General features: G+C 34.9%; 1 protein-coding gene across 10 annotated transcripts in view; it reads right to left on the bottom strand.

Moving 5' to 3' along the window:
* The window catches only part of DLG2 (discs large MAGUK scaffold protein 2), a 2,206,106-nt gene that overhangs the window by 1,658,994 nt on the left and 520,332 nt on the right, over positions 1 to 26,780 (bottom strand). For all 10 annotated transcript variants that reach the window (XR_013156681.1, XR_013156683.1, XR_013156682.1 and 7 more), the window contains one exon: positions 17,281 to 17,355. Coding sequence is in view for 7 of the 10 variants with exons in the window: in XM_077113416.1 (XP_076969531.1) it covers positions 17,281 to 17,355 (75 nt within the window). In the remaining 3 variants the exon portion in view is untranslated. The remainder of the gene's footprint in view (positions 1 to 17,280; positions 17,356 to 26,780) is intronic.

Here is a 26,780-nt window from a genome sequence, read left to right as displayed (position 1 = left end):
AAGGTGGGCATGGTTACCATAATGGACAGCAGACTCAAAGCAGCTGTCAAAATACTCTGACTCACTGAGACTTATGGTGTCGGCTGTAGATCATGGAATACCTAGAAGTAAAATAGAAGGCAGTCTACTAACTTCTTGTTTAAACTTTATAAGCAGAAGAGTTCTACATTAAGTGAACAGAAGTCTAACTTGAATTATCAAAACAGAGAGTCATAGCCCCTTAATCAATTCTCAGACTAAAGATGGTTTACAGACTCAGAGCCCCTTGAATGAGGGGAAGGCCAGGTACCTTTGGGGCAGGACCTTGTTACACTGCCAAAAATTTACACTATTCATCTTTCTCCCAGCCTTTTCCAAGGAGACTAAGGCCATTTACCAGGGTAACTGTGCATTGGGGAAAAGGAATTTATTAAATACATTTTTTAAATTATCAAATATTATCAATATTTCATGGATTACTTAGACATTGGCTCAGAAGTGACACTAATTCCAGGAGACCCAAAATGTCACTCTCCACCAGTCAGTGTAGGGGCTTATGGAGGTCAGGTGATCCATGGAGTTTTAGCTCAGGTCCCTCTCACAATGGGTCCAGTGTATCCCCAGACCCATCCTGTGATTATTTCCCTACTTCTAGAAAGTATAATTGAAATGGGCATACTCAGTAACTGGCAGAATCTCCATGCTGGTTCTTTGACTCATGGAGTGAGGGCTATTTTGGTAGGAAGGACCAAATGGAAGCCATTAGAACTGTCTTGACCTAGCAAAAGAGTTAATAAGAAGCAATACAGGATTCCTGGAGAATTGCAGAAATTAGTGCCACTCTTATGGACTTGAAGGATGCAGGGTTGGTAATTCCCATCACATTCCCATTCAACTCTCCTATTTGGCATGTGCAAAAAAAAGATGGGTCTTGGAGGATGACAGTAGCTAATCGTAAACTTAACCAGGTGACGACCAATTATAGCTGCTCTTCTAGATGTGCTATCATTTGCTTGAAAAAATCAATACATCCCCTGGTACCTGGTATGCAGCTATCGATCTGGGAAAAGCTTTTTTCTCAATAGCTGTTAGTAAGGACCACTAAAAATAGTTTACTTCCAGCTGTCAAGGCTAGCAGTATACCTTCATTTCTTACCTCAGTTGGTATATCAGCTCTCCAGCCCTTTGGAGATCAACAGGACCTTGATCATTTCTCTATTCCACAAGACATCACAAAGCTAGGGCCTTTTAATTAATATTCAGCCACTTTCCACAAGAAACTCAGACTAATGGGGAAGAGAATCTTATAAATATTCAAACACTCTTCCTTGTGATACCCGCTATAATAATTCTGGAAAAGCGCAATAGAGGGACTGGAGGTCAGAAGAAGATTCAAAGAAGAGAAAGCACCTAAACTAAACATTCAATAATAAAAATAAGTCACTGTTTTAATTGAATGAGTTCAATATTTTATTATATAAAACCAAGTGTAAAACAAATAATCATGTCTTTGTACTGACATCCCAGTTTGAAATGCCAATATTTGAAATATGCTTAATAAACCCCTTCAATTTCACAAACCCTTAGTAATCCCTATTATGGGAACAATGTTTTATTAAGTATTGCAGAGTATTAGGAACTGAGTTCCTTGACATTGATGAACTCATTCTTCTGTCAAATACGGATGTATAAAAGAGTCTGAGAATCATGTCAATATGAGACAAGCCAATGGACATGGCATGATGGACACTACCACTGTATAAGAACTGAGGGAATTCAAAAACAAGAAGACTACACTCTGGAATGTGCTTGTTCAGAAAGGACTTTCCCTAATGGTCTAAACTTTGACTTTTACACTCAAGGAAATATTCGTATTCTCATTTCTTTCCTCTGGTCATCTCATCCTTCCATTCCCTGTAGTGATATCTTCAACATCTGACACCCTCCTTTGTCTACCTCCCTCCTCCTTCTCAGTATGTGACATCTCTTACTTCCTATTTCATGAGTAAATAGAAGCCATCATACTGAATCTCTCTCATCTTCCTACCATAAACATACAAACTTAGCGATATCCTCACGTATTTATCCTTGCATATTAAAGACCAATCATGGTACACAGTCTTTGGATCTCATCCATTTCCATCTTCTCTGGAAATATTTATTATTGATTATGCCTTTTCTCTTCTTACAAATGCAACCTCTCTCTCTCAATAATACTTCCCATCACTATTTTTAATGAAGAGCAAGCTTTATTTAGCCTAAAATGCCTTTATTATAAACATTCTTTTATTTGCTCTTCAATCCCCACCACTTTATTGAAGTCCTTAACTCAGTTGGTTTCTCAGTCCCGTCAGCTTTTAAATATGCACATTTTTCACTCAGAAGAACAAAAAACCATTCCTTGATTTACAGCTGATAACAGTTTCAAGAAACCCTCTTACACAGACCAACCAGACATCTCTACTTTTTACTATCCCATAAACAATTCATCTCCATGTCCTGGAAAGTTTACTCCTAAATATTTCTCAGATCTGTTCACAATTGTCCATTATACCACAATAATAATTCAAAACACCACTATCTTTTGCCTGAACTTCTGCAATATCTTCATAACTCATTGTTTGTTTTTGGCATACATTTTTTCCCCATTTTCCTACCTGTTCACAAAGCAATGAGTGATGATTTCAAAACTCAGATGTGACTATGTTACCCTATCCCCTTCTCTCTCCCAATTTTTTTTGGGGAGGCATGTATGGGCTGGGAATTGAATCCCAGTCTCCCTCATGCAAGCAAGCATTCTACCACTGAGCCACCCGTGCACCTTTCGCAATTTACTTTTTTTTTTTTTTTTTTTTGCATGGGCAGGCACCAGGAAATGAACCCGGGTCTCTGGCATGACAGGCGAGAACACTGCCTGCTGAGCCACGGTGGCCCGCCCTCACAGTTTACTTTTAATGCTTCAATGAAATCCTAAATATTGTCTGGCTCATGTGTCCCTTCCCAGCCTCCTCTGCCACAGTGGTCCTCCTAATCTATTCTATGTTCTGCAGCCATATTGGACTGACAGTTCCTCAGAACAGACATGCTCCTCTCTATGTCAGTGTTTTTGTACACTGTTCTCTCTACCTGAAAGGATATTTCTCTCCTTCTTCCCCTAGTTGATCCTACTTTTCAAATTTAAGCTTGATTAGAATTCCCTTAAGGAATCCTCCTCTAACCACCCCTTCTACGTTAATGCCACTTCAACTGTACTTCTAGTGCACCATGTATATCTTCTCTGTAGCATTTATCACAATTGGAACTTTATCTTAACTTATGCAATTCTTTAATTTATTGTTGCTCTCTCCCTTGAGGACAGGGACTATATCTGTTTTTGCACACTACTGAATCCACAGGACCTAGTACAATGGTAGGACATAGTACACACCAGAGAAGTATTTGTCAAATTAATAAAGAAGGAAGGATAGATAAATGAATGGATTAGAGTGGGCAGAAAGAATAATCATGAAACGTTACAGAAAAGGCAGACATTTATAAAACACAGGTTAAGATGATAAAACAGCTATGGGCAAAAGAACAGTCCCTCTGATAACAGCAGTGCAACTTTTCCTTTCCTTTCCACTGCTTTTTCTTCAACCAGACAATTGCAGAGAGAACATTTTCTTATGTCCAGCAAATGGCACATTTTTGCTGTCAAGCATTCTCCTTAGATACATGCCTACAAAATGCCTGCTCATATTGATTTGGTGGGTAATCTTGGCTTATTTTGCCTACAGAACACAAGGCTACAGAAGGGAAAGAAAGTTCCCAGCTGGCAACAGTGAAACGGTAGGGGTGATTTTCTATTAACTCCAAAAGCATGTGCAATGTCCTTACACTCTGTATAATAGTTTGTCCTCCTTAGGGTGGAGCTGGGATTAGTTTTATCATTTGTTTTATGTAGTATTTTATTTTTGAGCAACATACATGTAAGAAGAGTCACTCATTCCAAAATCAACTCTCAGAATATGTACTTTATTTATTTTTTTAGGGGGGTCATATTTTGTTGCTTCCTTGCATACCTGTTTTTATTTATTTATTTATTTATTTATTTATTTATTTATTTATTTTTTATTAATTAAAAAAAGAATTAACAAAACAATTAGAAATCATTCCATTCTACATGTACAATCACTAATTCTTAATAACATCACATAGTTGCATATTCATCATTTCTTAGTACATTTGCATCGATTTAGAAAAAGAAATAAAAAGACAACAGAATAAGAATTAAAACATTAATAGAAAGAAAAAAAAAACAAAAAACCTATACCTCACATGCAGCTTCATTCAGTGTTTTAACATAATTGCATTACAATTGGGTAGTATTGTGCTGTCCATTTCTGAGTTTTTATATCCAGTCCCGTTGTACAGTCTGTATCCCTTCAGCTCCAATTACCCCTTCTCTTTTTTTTTTTTTAATTAACGGAAAAAAAAAAATTAACCCAACATTTAGAAATCATACCATTCTACATATGCAATCAGTAATTCTTAACATCATCACATAGATGCATGATCATCATTTCTTAGTACATTTGCATCGGTTTAGAAAAACTAGCAACATATCCGAAAAAGATATAGAATGTTAATATAGAGACAAAAATAAAAGTAATAATAGTAAAGTCAAAACAAAACAAAACAAAACAAAAACCTATAGCTCAGATGCAGCTTCATTCAGTGTTTTAACAAGATTACTTTACAATTAGGTATTATTGTGTTGTCCATTTTTGAGTTTTTGTATCTAGTCCTGTTGCACAGTCTGTATCCCTTCAACTCCAATTGCCCATTATCTTACCCTGTTTCTACCTCCTGCTGGACTCTGTTACCAATGACATATTCCAAATTTATTCAGAATATGTACTTTAGACAATGAATGAAAAAGAAGTGAATAGCTCCAAACGATACCATAAGTCATAAGAGAATAAATGAATAGTGTGCTGGAGCTTTACATATGTTACCTCATTCAGTCCTAACCGATGGCTCACAAAGGTTGAGAAAATTTCTCAAATTAAGTAAGAAATGGAGGTAGGACTCTAAACCAGTTTTAGGTGAGTCCAAAATTTATGCTCTTTCTAGTGCATTTAAAGTGGTGCAACGAGGAAAAAATCTAAGTACTCCGACTTTCCAGTGTGCTGATTATAGAGGACTGTTTTCCCTTCCACAGCCCAGTTTCTTCCCCTAGATTCTATGGATTGTCCTGATGTACAAGGGACTTGAATAAATGAGATTCTTTCGTTGGTTTCTTATGTCTTTCTATAGACCTTGAACTTTCAGAGAGCTATACAACTTCTGTTCAATGTGTACTTTAGAAAACCACTTTTGGACAAAGACTTTGGACATTAAAGTTTAGCCCAGAGTGCATTTTTGCTTCCAAGTTATAAATAGAGTATAACTTTTTAATGAAAATGCTGACACAACTCCCCCCCAAAAACAATGAGCAAACCCACTGCAGAAACAAACTAATTCTTTCAACAGCATAGCAGCATCTTTAGAGAGAGGAAATTAATAGGATATGTTTAGTTAAGTTGTGAATATTTAATCATGCAAAAATTTTACTTTACCAAAATATATCTAAAATAGCCATCAAAACCAATTAGCATATTTTACCCACTAGGTTGGGAGGCTTAGCCGATCGAAACTTGAATAACATTTATTTTTTTTAACAAGGTATTTACTCTGAGTTGGCTGAAAATATACAGGTCAGAAAATGAAATACTAAAATGCTAGCATGCCTTTTAACTCATTTGCGATAATGGAAGAGAAGTTGTTACAAAACGAACACCTTTTCCAGTATCTTCTCCACTTACTCATTTTTGGGGTTTGGATTAGAAATATTCAATATACTTTTTGCTGCTGATGCCAGAGAGTCCATCCATTAATCTAGGCTAGGAGGGACTGTTTTTAAGAGGTAGTCATGGGATTATGTTGTCTGCTGCCAAATAGTACCTCCTTGAGGGGCTGAAGCAATTAATGTTCCATTTCTGTGTCAAGTGCTATTAGAAGTTTAGTTCAGGCCAAAGTTTGTCCAAGCATTTTGTACTACTCTGCAGAGGTCTAGAATAGCTCAAGCTGCTAGCAGAGGTTTGGCATTGACCCCTGCTCTGTATTGATAGTTGGAAGCTAGCTGTTGCTATAGACAGGGTTTTGTGCAATTGCTTCCCCTGTCTAGACTACCTGAGGCTAAATCTAATGAGGCAAGCTTGAACAGGGAGTGAGCACAATCAGAATAGCAACACAAAAAGTCGGAATGGTAAGCAATTACAAGGATAACTTTGACAACACCACCATATCTTTGTATAATTCAGGCATTAAAAAAACATTTTTGTTGTTATTTCCTTAGATTATTTGCTTCATTACAGGTAATTTGGACTATAGAAAAATCACAAAAGGAAATATTAAAAACCCTCTAATTCTACTACTGAGAGTATACTACTGTTCATATATTGGATGGACTTAATTTAAACCCTAAAGATATGTGATGATCCACGACAGGAAAGTTGCAGCAAAGGTATAGAATGTATCAGGCCTAGTTCTTGGGATGATAGTAAGAGTAGGGCTTCACATCATCTTTTGCAATTTAACTGTAACCCTTCACAACTTTTCCATTTTATCCCACTGCCTACCCACCAACATAAACTATACCTCAAATCTGCCTTCCACTCACCCCACCTCCCAGTTCTGTTTTCCTTTGTTTCTTTCTTACTGTAGGCAGTGTTGACAGTGATATTAGGAGGAACTGACCAGATTTGAGGAGGGGTGGGGGGTATTCCAATTCTTTTGGTTTATTTCAAATTCTTATTGTATTTCAGTTCCCTGAAACTGATGGAGATCTTTGTAAGGTTTAAAGTACTCAATGGACAGTACCATATTATTCCAATATTTAGCATCCAGGAAATGAGATTTCCAATTATATGAACCATTGTCTGTCTGCAAAATCCAATCCATCTGTTCATCTCAATATAGCATTTTGTATTCTCAATAATTTGCAAATTTCTGAGGCACGATATTCCATATTTGTACCAGTCCACAAATCTATGAATAATAATGCTATAGCTTACAGCTCTGTCATAGAACCAGACAATGACAGCATTTAAAAATTCAAATCCTGCAACAAGGGATAAAACCAAGAAGAGAGAAGATAGAACATAGCAACCTCTTTCAAGAAACCCATTGTTAAAATTCGTCCAGCTCTGAAAGGAAGGACATAGCTAAACTTCAAACTAGTCAGATTTTTTTACTTCTTTACACAATGGCCATGTAGAATCTGATGAGATCTAGAAATTCCGATGGTACTATGAAGAAGACCTTCAAATGTGCTGCTGTGGCTGCCAAGATGGTTATCCAAAACTGCAATGCATAGAATACAAGTGGTACCTTATGTGATACCAAGCACAGATACTAAAAAAGACTAGTCTCTTCTAGCCTGAATTAATCATTTCCCACTGCAAATTAAAAGCACCAATTTGACTAGAGGAGACCATGCATGATATCAGAAAGAAGGCGATATTGGTACTCCAAAAGACTAGTTCTGGCTCCCTTATGTGCTGTTATATGAGGCCAAGTTCTCTAAGCTTCAGTTTCTCACCTGTTAAAAAAAGGTGCCTTGTTAAATACCTACCCTGCTAAACCTAGAGTAAATATAAAGTTTGTGAAAATACTTTAACACCTGCAAGAACTATGCACACCATGAAGCTTTAATGGTGTTTTGTTATAGCAAAGTGGGCCAAGGCTCCAGTTACTTTTCCAGAACATCAGAAGCTTGGTGCTCCTCGGGCTCATTTTTAAAAACTCTGGTTGACCAAGGTAGAATTATACTTTTATGGATCCTAGAAAAGTATTCTATCATTCCCTTAACTGCTGCTGAGTATTCTCAATAGAAGGACAAGACTTTCTTTCAGCAAATGAAAAATTTAGGTGTGAAAAACAAACATCTCCTTTTCATGACAAAAACATTCAACAAACTAGGAATAGAAAGAAGCTTCCTCAACTGATAAATAGCTTCCATGAAAAACTCACAGCTAACATCATACTTAATGGTGAAACACTGAACGTGCCCCGCCTAAGATCAGGAACATGACAAGGAAGTCCAATTTATTCAACATTGAACTAAAGATGTTAGTCAAGATTATTTGGCAAGAAAATAAAGTGAAAAACATTCATATTGGAAAGGAGAAAGTAAAACTAACTCTTTTTGCAGATGGCATGATCTCATATGTGGAAAATACCAAGGAATCCACTAAAAAGCTATTAGTATTAATAAATGAGTTCAGCAAGGTTACAGGATATAAGATAAAAATACAAAAAATAAACACTTGCAATGAACAATCTGAAAATGAAATTAAGAAAACACTTCCATTTACGAAAGTAACAAAAAGGGTAAAATACATAGGAATAAATCAACAAAACAAGTGTAAAACATATATTCTGAAAATACAAACATTGTAGAAAGAATTTGAGGAAGGCCTAAATAAATGGGAAGGCATTCATGGATTGGAAGACTTAACATTGTTAATATGACACTCTTATTCAAACAGAATACAGATTCACTGCAATACCCAGCAAAAGCCCCACTTTCTTTTCTTTTTTTTTTTTTTTTTACAGAGAATACCAAGTAAATTCTAAAATTCATATGAAGATGCAATGGTCCAAGAATAGTCTAAACAAACTGAAGAAGAAGAGCAAAGTTGGAGGAGCCACATTTCCTGATGATAAAAACTTACTACAAAGTTATGCGATAAGACAGTGTAGTGCTGACATAAAGCTAGACAAATAGGTAAATGGAAAAGAATTGAAAGTCCACAAATAAACCCTTACATTTATGGCCAATTTATTTTCAACAAGGGTGCAAAGACAACATATATATATATATATATATATATATATATATACACTCTCTTAGTTAACCTTCCTCTATTGTAAGACTTCAAGCTGGTTAGAGTGCAATACTAGTAGTCAATAAGAGGGAAGGATAAGAGGCAATGAGGGGTTTGGGGTTTTCTTTTGTCTTTTTATTTCTTTTTCTGGAGTAATGCAAATGTTCTAAAAATGATCACGGCAATAAACACACAACTATGCGATGATAATGTGAACCACTGATTATACACTTTGGATGGATTTTATGGTGTGTGAATGTATTTCAATAAATAACACTAAAAATGTATCATATATCTAAATGTAAGAATAAAACTACAAAACCATAAAACTTCTCTTAGAAACAATATAGGAGTAAGTCTTCATGATCTTGAGTTAGGTAAAGCCATCTTAGACATGACACCAAAAGCACTAGCAACCAAAAAAAAAAAAAGATCAATTAGTTTCTTCTTCAGAAGTTAAAAAAAAAGAAAAAGGTGTTTCAAAGGATACTATCAATAGAATGAAAAAACAATCCACAGAATGAGGAGATGTATTTGCAAATCATATATCTGATAAGAGACTTGCATCCAGGATATATAAAGAAATCTTACAACTCAATAATAAGATGACAAAAAAAAATCAATGTTCCATTTCACCAAAGAAGATAAACCCGTAAGTTCCTGAAACATCATTAGCCATTAAGGAAATGCAAATCAAAACTACAATGAAATATCAGTTCACACCAAGATCACAATAATAAGTGTCAGTGATAATAATTTAGTGATAACAATAAGATAATAAGCTGGTGAGAATGTAGGGAAATTGAAACCCTCACACATATTGCTGGTGGGAACGTAAATTGATGCAACTACTTTGGGAAATAGTTTGGTGGCTCTTCATACGACTTAGCAATTCTATCCCCAGTATATATTCAAAAGAAAAAAAAAATACATCCACACAAAAACTTGTACATGAATATTCATAGCAGCATTATTTATAATACCCTAAAAGGAGAAACTACCCAAATGTTCATCAACTGATGAATGGATATACAAAATATGGTTATTTATACAATGGAATATTATTCAGCAAATTAAAAGGAAGTACTGAGCCAGGCAACAACATGGATGAACCTTGAAAACATTACGCTAAGTAAAAGAAGCCAGTCACAAAATTTCATGTACTGTATGATTCTATTCATATAAAATGTCCGGAATAGGCAAATCTATAGAAAGAGAAAGTAGTGGCTGTCCAAGTCTGAGGGACAGGGACAATGACAAGTTACTACTAATGGGTACTGAGTTTCTACTAGAGGTCATGGAAATAGCCTAAAATTGATTGTGGTGCGGTTGTAAAATGCAGCAAATATACTAAGAACCACTGAATTATAAACTTTAAATGGATGGATTATGCAGTATTTGAATTATATTCCAATAAAACTGTGAAAAAAAGAAAAAGAAGGCTGGTGGGGAAAAAAAGAGGAAAGATGTAATAAGGATTTAAATTCATTTAAATTCATTCTACATTCTACCAGATGTTTGGCTAAATGGCAAAAAAGAAAAGGTAGAAAGAGGTGGATAAATATTGAAGACCCCAACCCTGATAAGTTGGGTAAAGAAGGATTACCAGGGAAACATTAAAATTAGCAGACAAAGGAAACGAAGGATATTGAACATAAACTTTGCTGACCTCACTTTTACTGTGGTTCTGCCTTTTGTTCCTAGGTGGTTAACTACCATTCTGCCATTTGGCTTTTCATATCTTGCCAGCAACTTAGCACTGACAAGCTTCATCTCTTTGCCTAGAGCATGCTGGGTACATGTTTATGCATCTTCTGTTCTATATTCTTTATAGTTTATTCTTACTGGAATGCCCTTTCATTTTTCCATAAGGCAAAGGCCCCCTTCATAAATATTGTAGGTTTCCTTTCTGGGCATGTTCCAAAGATTAGTGGTAACAAAATTATTAGTGCTGCGGCTCCTTGCATAGTCTTTCCAGAGTGAGTGTGCTAAACACTGCTACTAAAGATCTGAGTTAAAAATAACAAAAAAGAAGAAACTAATGTAAATCTAAAGTACTAGAAGGGCTTAGTAGTACAAGGGAAAGGAGGAATGTATTCATTGTATCAATCTAATCTTACCTATTCTTTTCTTGATCTCAGCCCCAGATCACAGCAAAATTTGAATCAGAATCATTCCACAAAGCTCACATCTTAAAACGCATCATGCTTTTTCTGAGATGGTTTTGTCCTCTGGATTCCCTTCTAACCCCATAGCTACCACCCATCTGGATTGATGCCCTCCACTTCCAGTGTCCAACAATGTAAGGTCCTGTACTCTGCAATTTTCAATACATTTCTTCAAACTATGATCATCTGATAATGTCCTGACTTCTGGTTCTATAAAGGATCTGCTGATGGTGTGGAAACCTTGCCCTAAAAAATAAAAACGTATCCAATTTTTGGAAACAGAATACTCATCAAAGCCATTCTGGATGCAATTTTCCAGCAGCAAAATTAATCCAGTAAGTATCATGCTCACAGGAACTCTAGAAACACCTAGAGAGCAGATACAACACTATTAATTTTTATGAGTAGGTTGGATATTTCAAATGCCATAGTCTGCAAATTTATATGAGCTGTATACAAATCTGTTACACAATTAACTTCCCCCCAAAAAAGTTGGGGGAGGAACTACAAAAAAGAAGGGGGGATAAAGCTTTGAGGACCATACAAAATAGTTTATGTACGTGTTATTAATTGGTTTCAACTACACTGATTGATCCCAACTGTAGGTAATATGAGACGATGTGGGAGAATTTACTGAAACAATTAGCGCTTTAAAAGAACATCATCTTTGGTTCTTTGAGGAGCATCTGTTTTTATCGATTTTCTCATAAAACAAATTACTTTGATAATCCAGAGAGGAATCATAGGAAAATGTTAAAATGTTCCTCAGAAATGGCCTTATGTTCCTCAAAACACAAACATGTCTTCCTAATATGACTCTGCTATATCATCGATTTCTGCTTGTCAAAAAGCAAAAGTTTCTTTTAAAGAGCTGTAAGATTTCTGTTTCAAAGTCTTAAAGAATTTGGTGGTTCAGTGATAGAACCACCTAAATTCGCATAGAATGCCTTCTATGTGGGAGACCCAGGTTTGATACCCCAACAATGCACCCAAAAAAAAAAAAAAATCTTAAAGAATTTGAACAATTTTCTGTCCTATTCTGAATTTCTTTCTGAAAAAAGGGCCCTCTTAAATAAATGGCAAGTTTAACTTAATGACAAGTTATTGCCTATTCCTATCGTCTTCCTCACTAATTCATCCGGCTCTAACTCAATTCTTTCTGGAATACTTGATCCTTTTTATACCTACCTCCTGCCATTTATCAAGCAATTACTATGTGCCAAGTGCTGCATTAACATTTGTTATACATTATCTTATGTAACTCTCAAAACCAAGTTGTATGCATAAGCCTAGAGAGGTCAAATAAATTGTGCAAGGTTGCTCAGTAAGTGGCAATTAAGATTTTTATATAAATCTTATTCAACTTTAAAGCTTATACTCTTAATTATTAACACATATTGTACTTTTTTTCTTCCAAACTCAACCTTGAGGTAACGTCCCATTCTGAAAATGCATAGTTCTTTGGGTAGACCATTATCATTGCATGTATTACCCAGTAAGATGTTTATTTATTTACATGTATTATTTCCTTATCTACCATGAGCAATGCAAGGGTGGGTTACAGCTTATAGTTCAGTAAATGTTTCTTGAATGAGTAAATGAGAGTTGATGTACTCAGAATGCAATATTCTAATTTGGAAATGATTTCATGATTCTTTAAAAATATTTCTCATATATATTTGTGGATGAATTGGTATAAACAATATTTATGATACGCTCCATAACAACAGGAGTTTGGGCTTTTTTTTCTCTCTTAGCATTAGTCTTTAATTTCTAGGAATTAAAGATGTACAAATGCACAGATAAACCATGATTCTACATAAATCATGTATATTTATGTATTATATGTCTACCCAATAAGTCACATATTACAGCCATTTCTAAATAATGCCCAATAGCTAAGGATTATGTTTGGGGATACTTCTTAGAATGATCAAATCCATGCATACACCATAACCATACTGAGTGTTCTAGTCTTGCTCTGCAAAGCAGCAGTTTTTACATCTCCTGCAGTTTATCAAGTCTGTGGTTCTTTATTTCCAGATGCCAGGAACTAATTCATAGCATAGTTCACTCAAGATGCAGAGATGTGACTGTCTTCACCTGAAACTCAGAACTTGTGGGTATCTTCTCATTTGTTTACAAATTGTAGGGGTTGATTCAACCCACTGTGGCCATATTCACGATCATACAAATCAAAAATGCATTCAGCCCAATTAAATTTAAAGTATAGGGTGGGGAAGAAAATAATTCTAGTGTTTAATGTGTACACGTAATAAGAGATAAACAATTCATAAAACTGCCCATTTCTCATTAGAGAAAATATTTCATTTATAGTTATTCTGAAAGTATAGTTATATCCATATTTCTGTATAATCATTTGGAATAATATTTCTTTTTTGCTAGAACTCCAATCTGTACGTTATTGTTTTGGCTAAAAGGAAAAGGCTTTAAGAACCTCTTGCTCCCATTACTATAAAAGTATGGAGCGTGGAAAAGGCTCATCCAGGAAGAAACTAAGCAAATAGCAATAGAAGTCATGTTCAAGGCAATATGTAGGTGGTGATAAGCATCTGCAATTTGGAGAAAGAAGTCTTCCTAGAAAAACAAATGATAAAAGCAGTTCACTTAAAGTGAACTTGGAGCAAATGCATGCACAAAGACTTCAGACTTTTTTTCAAAAGGTAAAAAAGCCCCATGCAATGATACGATCATTCTAGAGCAGACCAGCAAGGAGCAAGAATAGGACAGTGGAGATAGAAATACAGGAGAGTATCAATTAAACTTGAAAAGTAAACAAAGATAACAGAAACTATCCACTTATTTTGCATGTAGTTATGAATTAATTGATTTAAAATCTGCTTCAGTCCATGGAGGATTGGAGACAGTCAAGAAATTTTTTCAAGCACATGAGGCTAATATTTTCACTATTTTCTGAGATGATAAAATTGAAATTAATACCAGAACTACTTCACACGTCATATGTAATTTTTTGTTAAAAAAAAATAGGCTAACTATATAGTTAACTGCCCATGTTTCTCATTCTATAATGTGGGCTAAGTCATTACCAAATCATTCTTTGGTCATCTTTTTTATGTACCCAAATATTATATATAGTCAGATATTCAGAATAAATAGATTTTTATAGTAAAAATTCCAGTGTTGTGAGTGCTTCTTTTTATCTGGGAATACTATTTATTAAAATAGCTCTAGTGGGAGTTCAATAAATATTGCTGACTTATTATATTATTTAAAGTTTTTATTATGGAGGGTGGTTACAAACATTAAACTGCCTCCCAAAACAAAGTAAAACAAAGCTAAATCTAGCTAACTTGAAAAAAAAAGGCACTTATCAATCAATAAGTCAATAGGTCCTTTTTATAGAGTCAAAGAAAAATTTGAGCAAAGCCTAAAGAAGGCAGATAGAGAATCCAGGAGTTTCAGCCTTTAAAGTTCACAGAACTTTTTCCAAAGTATGGTCATTCACATTATTTTATATTGATGACTACCAGTTTGGCATCTCTTTACTACAAACTTCAAAGTCCCAGGAGAGAGAGTCCAACTGGTCCATGTGGAATCAGCTCGTCTACCCTTCAATCAGTCGGTCATGGCCAGGGGCAGGCTCACATAGCCCAAACATGACCACTGAGATCCCACCTCTGTGGAGTGAGTGTTTCTCCCAGAGAAAGCAGAATGATTTTTGTTTCACATCTCCTCCAGAAAATATCTTCCCCACTAGGAGATTTAACTGCTTTTAAGTAAGTTGAAAGGGAAATCTGTAAAATCATCAGCTCCCAACTCCATCACAGAACTGAGAAGAAACATCTGCATTATGATGCCCTCACCTGATCACAGAACTGAGACTCAGACTTTAATGTTAGTACTTCTGACTTGTAATCTTCAGGAATAGTATTAAATGTAGGTATCTATTTAGTCCTTTATTGTTCTACAGCTGGAAGGCCTAATCTGGAGCCCCCAGAGTCCTAAGGGGTCCAACTCCAAGGTAATAATGGAGGATCACCTATTTTTAATATCTCAAAAGAAAGAATTCAAATAACGTATGAACATAAAATAAGGCTAACAACATAACCAGAATGTCAAAGTTCTTCATGAGATGAACTTATCAGTGTAGTGGAAGATCAGCGTCTGATCAGAAACTGCATTGGTGTTACTCACGGGTGTGTTTATAAAATGGGAACACTTTCACATTAATCTTTATATCTCTAGTAATCGGCATAGTACCCAGCACAATCAAATTGAATTATTAAATTTTGTCTTGTTTGAAGGCAAAATTCCTCAAAACACATATTCCGTCATACTCTGTGAGGGGGTAAAAAAGTAAAAGGATCCATGAAGGTGCGAAATTAACCCCCCACCCCCACCCAAGGAGGTGAAAAAATAACCTTATTCATCTTTCCCAGAAATCTGAGAGTTGTAAAACAGCATACTAAAACTTAAAAGAGGAATCAACGGATTGAAGACTCATTCATTGAACTTTTACTGGCAGAACTCCTATCATGTACCAGAGGTTTACTTAACTGTAAGTATACTATGCCCCGAAGAGCACATGATCTCCTAGGAGACACGGAGGTACCAATGGGTAATTATGAGATAATATCATCAGAGATAAAATAAAGAGTGATTGATGAAGAAATAGAAGGTATATTCAGTGATACAGTTCTAAACTTGTAATGTATATGGCATGATGTATTTTTATCTTACAGAATAAATCAATTGTATATATTTTTCTCTTGATAAATAGCTGTATGAAATTTGTTTCTTGAATATTTTTCTTCTCTTGTACTATATTCTGACATCCTACCAGTATTTGTCCTATCAGGTTTTTGTTTTGTTTTGTTTTCTGTTCTGTATAATAGTATCTAATGTTGGCAAAAATTGAATTTTTTGAAGTATACAGAGTGTTATGGGTTTTGGAATTTGTGGACACAGATCTAGAAGATCACCATTTACAAATAAAATATTTTACATCTAAAAAAAAAGAAATAGAATTATAAAATTCATCTTTTCTCTAGCATCTACTTCCTCAGCATCCACTCCCCTATAACCATGTGCTCACTAAATTGTGACATTTTTATTCTCCAAGTTTCCAGCAAGTCTAGGCTGCCTCTGTACTGCAGGAACACCTCCAAAATGTAGCAACATCACATCCCCTTCATTAGCGGTGATCCAGCTTCTTCTCCTTCCAGGCATACACACACACATGCACACGCATAGAAAGAGGCTTCAATTCTAACACAATCGGAGTGAAAAGCAACCTCCAGGCCTACCACCTTATAACACAGTCATAGGCCATGCTATGACAGCCCAGCAAGTACTTTTCTGCAGCTTTTAATGCAATGATAAACATGGATAGGATATCTAAGAAACTCCACATATCACATTTACATTGCCTGCAAGACGGTCAAATGAGGAGAACGCCCCCAAAATAACTTTCAAACCTCTTGCCCTCACTGCACACAATTTATTTTGTGACAAACTGTCAGTTACAGTACTTAAAATTCCTAGAGGAATTATTATTTCTATCAGGCAATGCATGTATAAGACAGTATTATACAAGTTAGCCACTTTCCTCACCTACTTTAGAGTATAGTGTAGTAGAATGAGTACAAAAAAGGAGACACAGGGTTTCTGGGATTTATTCCCAGCTCTATAATTTGATGCACAATCTCTACTCCCTTCGCATTTGTCTCCCATCTGTAACATAGAGAAGATGTAGTAACTGTTTTCAAGGCACATGAAGATTCTCTAAAGGAATATTCCACACAGCTATTATTATACCTGGAAGACTTGAAAACTGTAAATCCATATACTCATCACTATTGAGTAGTCAACACAAAAATGACAAAAGAAAAAGCATCCTTCTCTAAGGCATCTGAAATCAAATATTGCTAAATAAACAGCTATTTGGAAACAGATTCTACAGATATACTCATTTTTATAACCATCCAAATCTAACTCATCAATAATCCATTTAGAAAAATTCTTCACAAGTTATTCTGACTCCAAAAAAAGAAAAAAAAATCATGGTATCTTTAATCACAAGTATCTTCATAATGAAGAGCTTTCTGAAAAGACCTTCTTTCTCCTTTCAAAAGATTTCCTCTACTCTCAATTTTCAGAGAGTATTTGAGTTCATGCCACTAATATAAAACATTTCCCCTTCAATCTGGCTAATGTCGGAATCAAATAACCAAACTTACAGTACAGTGGTGAACAGGCATCCAATTAGGGGCTTCCACTGAACAATTTTGGGCTGGACATTTGCCTTGGTTTTGCTGCAAAATAAGCAAAAATTATGTAGTTTTATATATTATGCGCAACAATATATACTAGTTGACATGTTTATCATCAATACATTTATTAATATATTTACAAATAGCAGAATCCTTTGAGGATGACTTTTTGGTGTAGTACTGTAAAAAACCTGTTATGCTCTTTATCAAAATTTACTCTTTATCAAGGCATAAGAAATTATCCTTTGCTTTTTGTTATTACTTAAAGAACTATGTTTTTGGCACCAGGCTTCATCAGCATTTGGTCTTCCAGACCCCAGAGGGAACCGCCTAACAACTCTACTAACCCAGGTGCAGAATTGATCTCTTTTCCTCCAGGCTCCAAGACAACTATGTGTGCTGTACCCCTGTTAGAGCACTTCAGTCAAGGAACAGAAAGACTTGTTTATTTTTCTCCCCTTTTAGGATGTGAGCTAAAGGTGGACATTTTCTCTAAGTCATTTCATAGATCCCACAATGTACAGCTGGATGAGAGAGATCTTAGAGGCCTTTCTTACCACAACAGAAACTGAGACGTGGAGAAATGAAGCAATTTGCTCAAGGAGCCAGAAACTTCACATTATAAGATATTTGCAGGCACTTTTTCTTACATAAGGAATTTATCTCTAGATGATCTCTTCTTTTGTTGCAACTCTTTTCATAAATTTTATAAATTCACCTTCTAAAAAAAGTGCTTCTTGTAACAAGGTATCTGAGAGAGTTCAAATAGACTCAAGAAGCTACTCTGGAGGTTGGTCTTATTCAAGCTTCAGTTAGACATTGCTGCCTATCATAAACTTTCCAACTCTAACCAAAATCATTCCAGAAAATCCTAAAGAACACCTAGAGCAGTATATAAGCTTCAACAAAGGTTCCATGCCCTAGGGTAACTTTCCAGAAAACTACAAGCTCCAGTAGGGTCCCTGGACCAGATAAGTCTGAAATCTAGAGGGGCCAGCCTCTCCAGAACATCGGCTAGTTCCATCTCCCTATCCTTATTATTGACAGCCCTTCCAACATGAAAAAAGTTAGAATGGGCATAGCCCAAATATCCCAAAAGAGTGGGAGAAAGATCAAAGGTGATGGTGGAGTTATACAAAGGAGGTAGGGTTTAGCAAACAAATATGATTGCTCAATCATTAAATTGATATTAATTTTAGTCTCTAGTATCTTAGAGCAGCTAAAATAAAAACCTAAAATTGTGGAATTGTAACCCATATCAAACTCTGAGATCTGTTCTACAACTAATTGTTGTGCTGTGCTTTGAAATTTATTGCTTTTTTGTTTATATGTTATTTTTCACAATAAAGAAAAAAATGATGATAAAAATATATATTCTTTCTAGCCTCCAATGTTCTGGAGCAACTAGAAGGAAAAGTCTGAGATGATGGTCTGGTAGTCCACGACAAACTCTGGAATCTGTCCTATAATTATTTGTTCAAGAGTGCTTTGAAAACTATTGCTTTTTTCTTTCTTTGCTTTGTATATACGTTTTATTATACAATAAAAAGTAAAAAAAAAAAAAAAAAAAGTGCTTCTCTTTAACCAATACTGCTATTCCATCCCCATCATAATGAGAACTGATTAGTCCTAAAAGGGAGAAGGGGTGCTGAGGAATGTTCTAATAAGATATCTTTTATCTTTTATTTTGTTCATTGTACATTCAATGATAACATAGTCATATTAATAAATGATTAATAATAATGATAAAACCCAGCAGTGACTTATTGAACTACTGAATATGGCAGGGAGTATTCTTTATACCATCACATCCCTACAACAAACCTGGGTAGAAGTATTACGGCCATTTTACAGCGGCAGAAACTGAAGCTCAGAGATATTAAACAACTTGCCTAAAAGTCACACTACTAGAAAGCAGCAAAGCTTGGATTTCAACAAGAATCTGGCTAACTCTGCTGCCCAAGAATGTTCCTTCTACAAGAAGCTGTCTCTGGTATTTCTGATTTTCCATCTGTTTAATAGGGCTTAAAACATGTCATCAACCGATCAAATTTCATCTTATCAATGATCCTAACATTTCTAATTTATCTGGAATAAAATATTGAATTCAGGACTTGCTCATGCTAAGAAGTCCTTTTCGTGTGATTTGTAAGATTTATAGTGTAACCTTTATTTAGATTATCTCTTTTTAAGGTATCCCTAAGCCCCAAAGTGCTGTATGAGCAATTATTGATAAATTAATCATAAAATAAACTTGAGAGCATTCATACACAGTTTTCTTGTTTAAATTTAAAAAAATGAGCTGCAGCACCAGCACAGTACATAAAATATGACTGGAATGGCATTAAACTGCCACAATTTCAAGCTAGGCTCAGCCACATCCTTGCTGCCATGAGATGCACATCGTCAATAGTCACGTCGTAAAACAGTGTTGGTAACTTGGTTATTTACAGGAATATCATCAGATGATAGATACAGATTCATCTCAACCATTACCACAAGTCCAAGGATGCTGATAATAAGAACGCAAAGTAACAGGATATTTCTTTCTTTTTCTGATAGCTTAAAGTTAGAAAAATAAATAAAATTCACTTACATGTAGGGTTAAGATTTTTGAAATTTCAAAGGATTATTAAAATGCTAATTATCTTTAATTCTAATTATGAGAATTCATACCAAATTGTTAATGGTGAAGAATGTTTCCTTTGGGATAATTCATAATGGTTATTATTATTACTACTAATAGTAGTAATACATTTATTTTATATTAGATATTTTGTATCTTCATGGAGCACATGGTAAAGAGGCAAAATTCTATCAATAACAAGTTGTGTTTAGTTGGAGGAATATAAGTACTTATAAACTGTGATGGAGGTATAAATAAGCTGAGTTTGAACTTCTATGGATGTATAGTGTGGGGAAAAAGATAAATGGAAATCTTTATATGTTTCTTGAGTTTTGATGCTAAGTACTTTCCATTAGTGTTTTAATCAGGCATATTAATAATATACAAGGGCAGATAAGTAAAAAGGCCTACTGAAGACAGATGCTATATGAATGTAAATCATTTTTTAATCCATAGTTGTAGTTAGAAAAAAATAAGACTGAAATAGAAGTTAAGATCAGGGTTTCAGAAAAGTATTCCCATTAAGCTATCTGTGGAACTTCAGAAAAGTCACTTTAACACTCTAAACATCACTTTTCTCACCTGTAAAATGAGAGGGTTCTATTAGATACATGATTCTAATGTGTAGAGAGGGAGTATCAAATATTACCCATTGAATCTTTTCTAGCCTTCTTATTCCTTCCAAGAATTTAATATGTCCCCTCCTCCAAAGGAGTATACCCTCCACTTGAGAACATCCCTCATTCTGATCTACCATTACCAATCGGAGGCAATTATTCTTCTGTGAGCTCCAGTGAGAGCAAAGGTTGAGGACCAGGGGACCAGTTGATCTCCAAAGAGGCTGTCACTCAAATGTGGTTATTGAGAATCCTAACCTTAGGTCTTACTTACCCCTTCACTCTACTTCTAAAGAAGATAAAACCTAACATGGATTAAAGGAACCATCTCAGTAAATGGAGAACTAAAGTGGTTAAAAATTCTCTTTTTACTATATAAGTTTTCATTCTTCTTTTGCGTATTTTCTCTTTAAAATTTAATGTGGGAATTGTGGTAAAATAGAGTTTGGGATACCTCCTACTTGGCAGATCCCCAGCCCTTACAATGACAGCTAGAGGCAGTATAAAAACTAAAGGAAAGGATACACTTAAGTATGCCTCTAGGTTAGCACTGAAGCCAAAAATCAAGAGGGAACATTACAATCATCTCAAGATCCAGCCCAGCTCTCCAAATAAGGATTTCAGATAGAAATTGGTGGCAAATTCACCAGCTAATAATAAAGTCAGAGTTTTCCTTCCCCTTCTGTTCCATCAACTTGACATTTATGTTTATCCTAGTAGATTATTGACAGTGACCTGGTCAGGATTCAGAGATCTAAAATGCTGATCTGGAAAACATGTCTTCTTAGAGAAAAACCTGTCAGTGGGTTTTAGCCTTTTAAAAATATTATGCTGTTTAGATAGGTTGATGTCTCCAAGACTCTCTTCTTCCTTGGTGTCCTTTTTTCTGACTTTAACATCTTGGTACATTTAATTCCAGAATATCCTGAGAAAATGAGCCAAATATGCTAGATGATTACACTGCAGGTTGATTATATAAATCTGTACTATAAGGAATTTGAATAATGACACACACTTAACAAAAAAGGGTCTAAAGACTTTCTTCTCTACACATTCCATCCCCAGAAACAGTGGGGAATTCTTTGTATACCAAGATCTTATACCTGTCAGGGCTGTGAGATTTATAAAATGCTTATTTAGACATTTAGCCATTTAATCCTCACAATAAGTTGGTGTGTGGCAGGGTGAGAAATGATTCATCCAAATGAAATGTTGACCTAAATTTTTCATTCACAACAGCATTTTCTTCTGAAAGCAGTGTAAGAGCTAAAACGTTTCTGTTGTTCTACAGTTCACAGTAACATGATTCTCATAATTGTAGGGTGTTTTGTTTAAAAAGTGTACCACGATAGCACCGTACACATATTCATTCATTCATCTATCAAACACATATTACATAGAAAGCACCAGAAATATAATTTTTAAAGTAATCCTTCTCTCAAAGAACTTATGACATTTGAGGATATACAGTGTACTAAGTTTTAAAAAAGGAGTTAAATACTAGGATCATTCATTCATTAATTTAGTTAGTCAACACACATTCACTGAGCAAATAATACATGCCAGGTATTGTATTAGAAAAAAAGGACCCAACCTCTGTATAAAGAAGTTCTCAGTCTAAAGAAAAAGACAATAAACATGCAATTAGAAAGTAATAATACTGACATGGGAAAATCTAAAAAATCTATTTCACACATTCTTGGAGCAGGAATAAAAGATGAGCAAGGGTCAGAGAAGGCTGCACAGAGGTACTGAGGTCAAAAGTAGGAATACTGAACTTTAACTGGGTAAGTCTGGAAAGGCATTAAGGAGATGCTTCAGTTTTTCTGTAAAGTTTTTAGAAGGGAAGGGATGAGAAGGCATTCCAGTCTTAAGGAGCACCATACACCTTCTGATAGGACTTAGTCACACCATTCTGGGCCTTGGTAAGAAGACCTTTAGTTTCTGGACCTCAGAAATCTAGGATTTAGGGGAAAGAATTATTCCTTCTCTTCAGAGAGCTGACTTTTCATTTGTCTTCACTTCACAGGACTCCCAAGTGATGGACAGCAGTGTGTCATAGTAGGGAGTAGACATAGAGTCTACTGATCCTATAAAAAATCTAAGAGGTTCCCCTGAGTTTAGTCTTTGAATTAGCACTTAAGGTATCTTTCTCAAACTTTCTGAGGCTCTCAGGTGTTTGACAGATGAAGAAACAAGTTGAAATGGGATGTCCAAGAGGCAACTGAGTAAGTGGCTTTTCTGCATAGAAGGATTAAAATTATATGCAATACGTGTGCAAATGGACTGTGAGTTATAGGTACTTAATAAATTTAATGAATATATTTAAATTATTAATTAGTATAAGCATTAATGTTTAGTAAAGTTAATTCTTGTTATTAAATTTTCAGAACACACATTTTCTGACTTCTAGCCTTTTCTTAAGCACATCAAGAGATAAGAGAATTCCCAAAAAAAATTAAGAAAACTACTCTACATGTTTCTAAATGATCAATTTCAAAGACATAGAGATATAAATATTTAATATGTGCATATACAGACATGTAATTTCTATATATATAGATATCATATTCACATATATTTGTGTGTATAAATATTTTATTTGGATAAAATAAAAGTCTTCATACAATGAGTTTCTTCATTTTCTATTAAAATTTGTAATTTCAAAATTAGATGTTAAAAAAGGAGGAACTCAAGTGTTGCCAAATATAAAAGTACAATATAGCTGGAAATACGTGTACAAGATGTTACATTGGAAGTCCTAACTAAAACACTAATATATAATAAGAATAAATTTCCAAAGGAAAGCCAAAAGAACCATTTTCAGGACTGAATTCCTCTCTATTATAAAGGTATACAAAGGTTACGTGGTGGGAAATTTAAAAGAGAGATGGATTTCTTTGCAAACGGGGTGGTCTCACTTTTCACCTATGTTTAGTAAAAGAGATTTCAGTGGGACTGCACTAAAGTTTAATACAACTTCCTTGGATTTGGGAGGTGAGTATACCAGGATCCGACTCCTACCTGAGAAGTTCAATGAGTAAGAGAACATGTATAATTGGTTATAGGTAAGTAGAGGTAGCTTTATCAGGTTCAGCCTGTACTTTCAGTTTGTCAAAGCAAGAGATATATCCTGGAGCCATGTGATACACAACTGTCAGTGTGGGGTGGGACTGCTGTAAAACTGGCACAAATTAATCATCCATGTTATAGGAGATTTAGTTAGAGAGGCCCAGAAGGGGAAACTCTCACAGACCACAAGAGTGCCCATGAAAGAAAGAGTCTAGAGGCATGCATCCCAGTTCCACAGTTTACTATCAGGGGGACCTTAGGCAAGTTGCTTAACTTCTCTTTGCCTCAGTTATGAAGCTTAAAGGAGTTAACAATAAGCAAAGCACTTATAACTTGCCTATATATAATCATCACTATGGAAGTGTTAGCTGTTGTCATTGTTTTTATTATCATCATCTGTCAGGCTTAGAGAACAAGAAGCATTACAATTTCAGTCCAATGAGAACTTTCTTCTCTCCTTTTCTCACTTCTCTCTTACACTCCAACTATGAAGAGATCAATAATCAAAAAGCAAATGGAAAGGGAGAAGAAAAGAAAAGCTTACAGCATCCCCTTCCCCAAAGGCAAATGTCCTTTCTGAAGATGCCACAAAAGGAAAGAAAAAATCTTTAATCTGGAAAAGAGTTCCGAATTTTAGTTAATATTTGGGACTGGACAATTTTAATTGCTGAGTTGAGACTGTATTAGTGATTTTAAGTGATGGCAAGACTTCCTATTCCCTGTAAATGACTGGAAAGTCACAGGACTACTCAAATTTTCATCTATAGGGCAGGGTAAGGACTACTAATACTAGCCAGGTTTAAGCAAAATAATGTGGTTTCTATTATTGCATCCCATAAGACCTACTAGTTCTATGTATTGGCTACAGATGCAAAACATACACGTGGCTAAATTTTTTTCAAACAATTCTGAGCATTATTCCTCAATATATGACTTCATTCTTTCCTGAGCTTATCCTTCCAATTGCATCCTTTTATTTTTTTTAGGTTTTAGGAGATGTTTAAGATAAGTTGGTCTAACTTGTTTCTGAGGGTATCCTTACTAAGATTGAAGCCATGCTGGGGAATCAGGCATTTGCTGCCTCTATAAATGAAGAACATGCTTCTGACCCATTCTCCACAGGATGTTAAGAATAGGTTATCAGTAGATAGTGATGGTGGTGCTGAGTCACTCTCATGCTTTATAGAATCCCCTGTGACTCCAGGCAGGTATTTGCCCAGGTCAACAGAGGGACAGTCTGTGGCTAACTAGTATATAAGAGGAATATACACTCTACATTAACATGATATGCCAACAACCTGAATACACAGATTAATTAACTATGATAAATAGAACAGGCTCTGAATTCTCAGGCTGGCCATACTTAAAGACTCATTTTAAATGGAGGCCATTGTTGTGACTTCATATTTCATGGTCTCAATGGGAAGAGGGTACTGGACTTGAATTTGGACTCAGAAGGCATTTCCTAGCCATATAATGAAATAATATTCATCAAATCCCCATTAGAAATGAAGGTCTTCACACATATTGTTAGCTCATTATATCCTCTCAAGAACCCTGAAAGGTAGTAGGGGAGAGTATTTTTAATACCATGAGGAATTCATTGGATCTGGATTAGAATGTCAGATTTTATGCTTTCTAGATCTGTGACCTTGGATATGTGTCTTATTCTCTGTAAGCTTCAGTTTTATAATTCATAAAATGGGATAATACCTAGTTTACAGGATTACTGTAAGTATTAAATAAAAAATATATGGAACACATTTAGCCAGTACATACTCTAATAGTAATAAGATAAATATTCATATCCCCCCAAATCAGAGAGCTATGCCTTGTGCCACTTAGCTCCTCCGAGTCTGTTTTATCACCTTTAAGTATAAAATAATAATATTTATCTCACAAGATTATTATGAAAATTAAATGAGAAAAACTTGCAAGTCAACGCTTAGCAAATGTCAAAAACTTCAAATCTAAGTGTTTTACAACTTTTCTGTGAATTTAATTTATAGAAGACAGAAAAAATATCTGAAAAATTGCAGTAGTTTTAAGATGACTAAATTGGGAACCAGAGTTGAGTCAGCAGTCTGAGATCATATTGGTGATGTGTATATATTTCTAAGTGCGTGTAAATGTTTCTAAGAAATAATATGCTATTTTAGCATTTTGTAGAGACATGTCCCAATTGTCAGTGAAATTCAACAAAGCTCTAAAGTTGAGTTATTACTATGCATAGTTTGATATAGCATGTAATTTAAGCCTCTAAATCAAGGTTAAAAAAACAGTTTTGTGAAGTACTTTAAATGTCAATAACATTTTCATGCTGTCACTGCATCACCTACCGATATTACAAGATGAAACAAGAGAAAGGGACTACAATTGCATATTTTTCCTTGCAAGAAAGAAATTTGGGACATTATGGAATATTGCAGTCAATGAATATTCTTCATTGGCAGATCTTATCCATTAGATCATAAACTACAAAGCTGTCATATGGAAACTAAATACTGTGATTTGTACAATAATTTTTTATTTTATCTGACATTTGTTAAACCCATCTGTAAAGATACCTTTCTTGGATTAACAGATTAACAGCTAATGAAAAATATCTGAAATTTCGAGCCCCCAACGCAAGGCTAGTCCTTTGAGGAAAGAAATGCCATTCAGAAAGAAGATCAAAGCAATTCACTTCTATTCTCACTGCTACCATAGAGACAAAAGAGAAAAAAAGAAGAAGAGATTTAGCAGACTTAATTCTTCTTGAAATTTATAATTAACTACATGCGAAAGGGGACAATTACCATATTTCCAAAGAATAAAGGATTTTAAAAGTTAAGCTTTTGATAAGACATAATTACAAGCTATTAAATATGCAATTCATATCAATTTGTTCTTATAATCTTCTTGCATTTCAAAAATGCATATATATTAGACAGTATTTTCTGAAAAACATACATGGAATGCCAAAAATTTAAATTTATAGAATTCTCTTTTAGAGATTTTTATCAGGTACTTAAAATTCTGGCAAAGGCTAACATAAAGAAAGGGAGGAATGGATATACTCACTTATGTGCCCTGTCTTCCTGATACCTATGACTATGTATTTTTGGACAAATGTTAATCAATGAAAGAATGTGCAGGCTTTTGCAGATCAG

This window comes from Tamandua tetradactyla, chromosome 8 (assembly GCF_023851605.1).
Source record: "Tamandua tetradactyla isolate mTamTet1 chromosome 8, mTamTet1.pri, whole genome shotgun sequence".
Classification (NCBI taxonomy): domain Eukaryota; kingdom Metazoa; phylum Chordata; class Mammalia; order Pilosa; family Myrmecophagidae; genus Tamandua; species Tamandua tetradactyla.
This window is presented reverse-complemented; position numbering and strand designations above follow the sequence as displayed.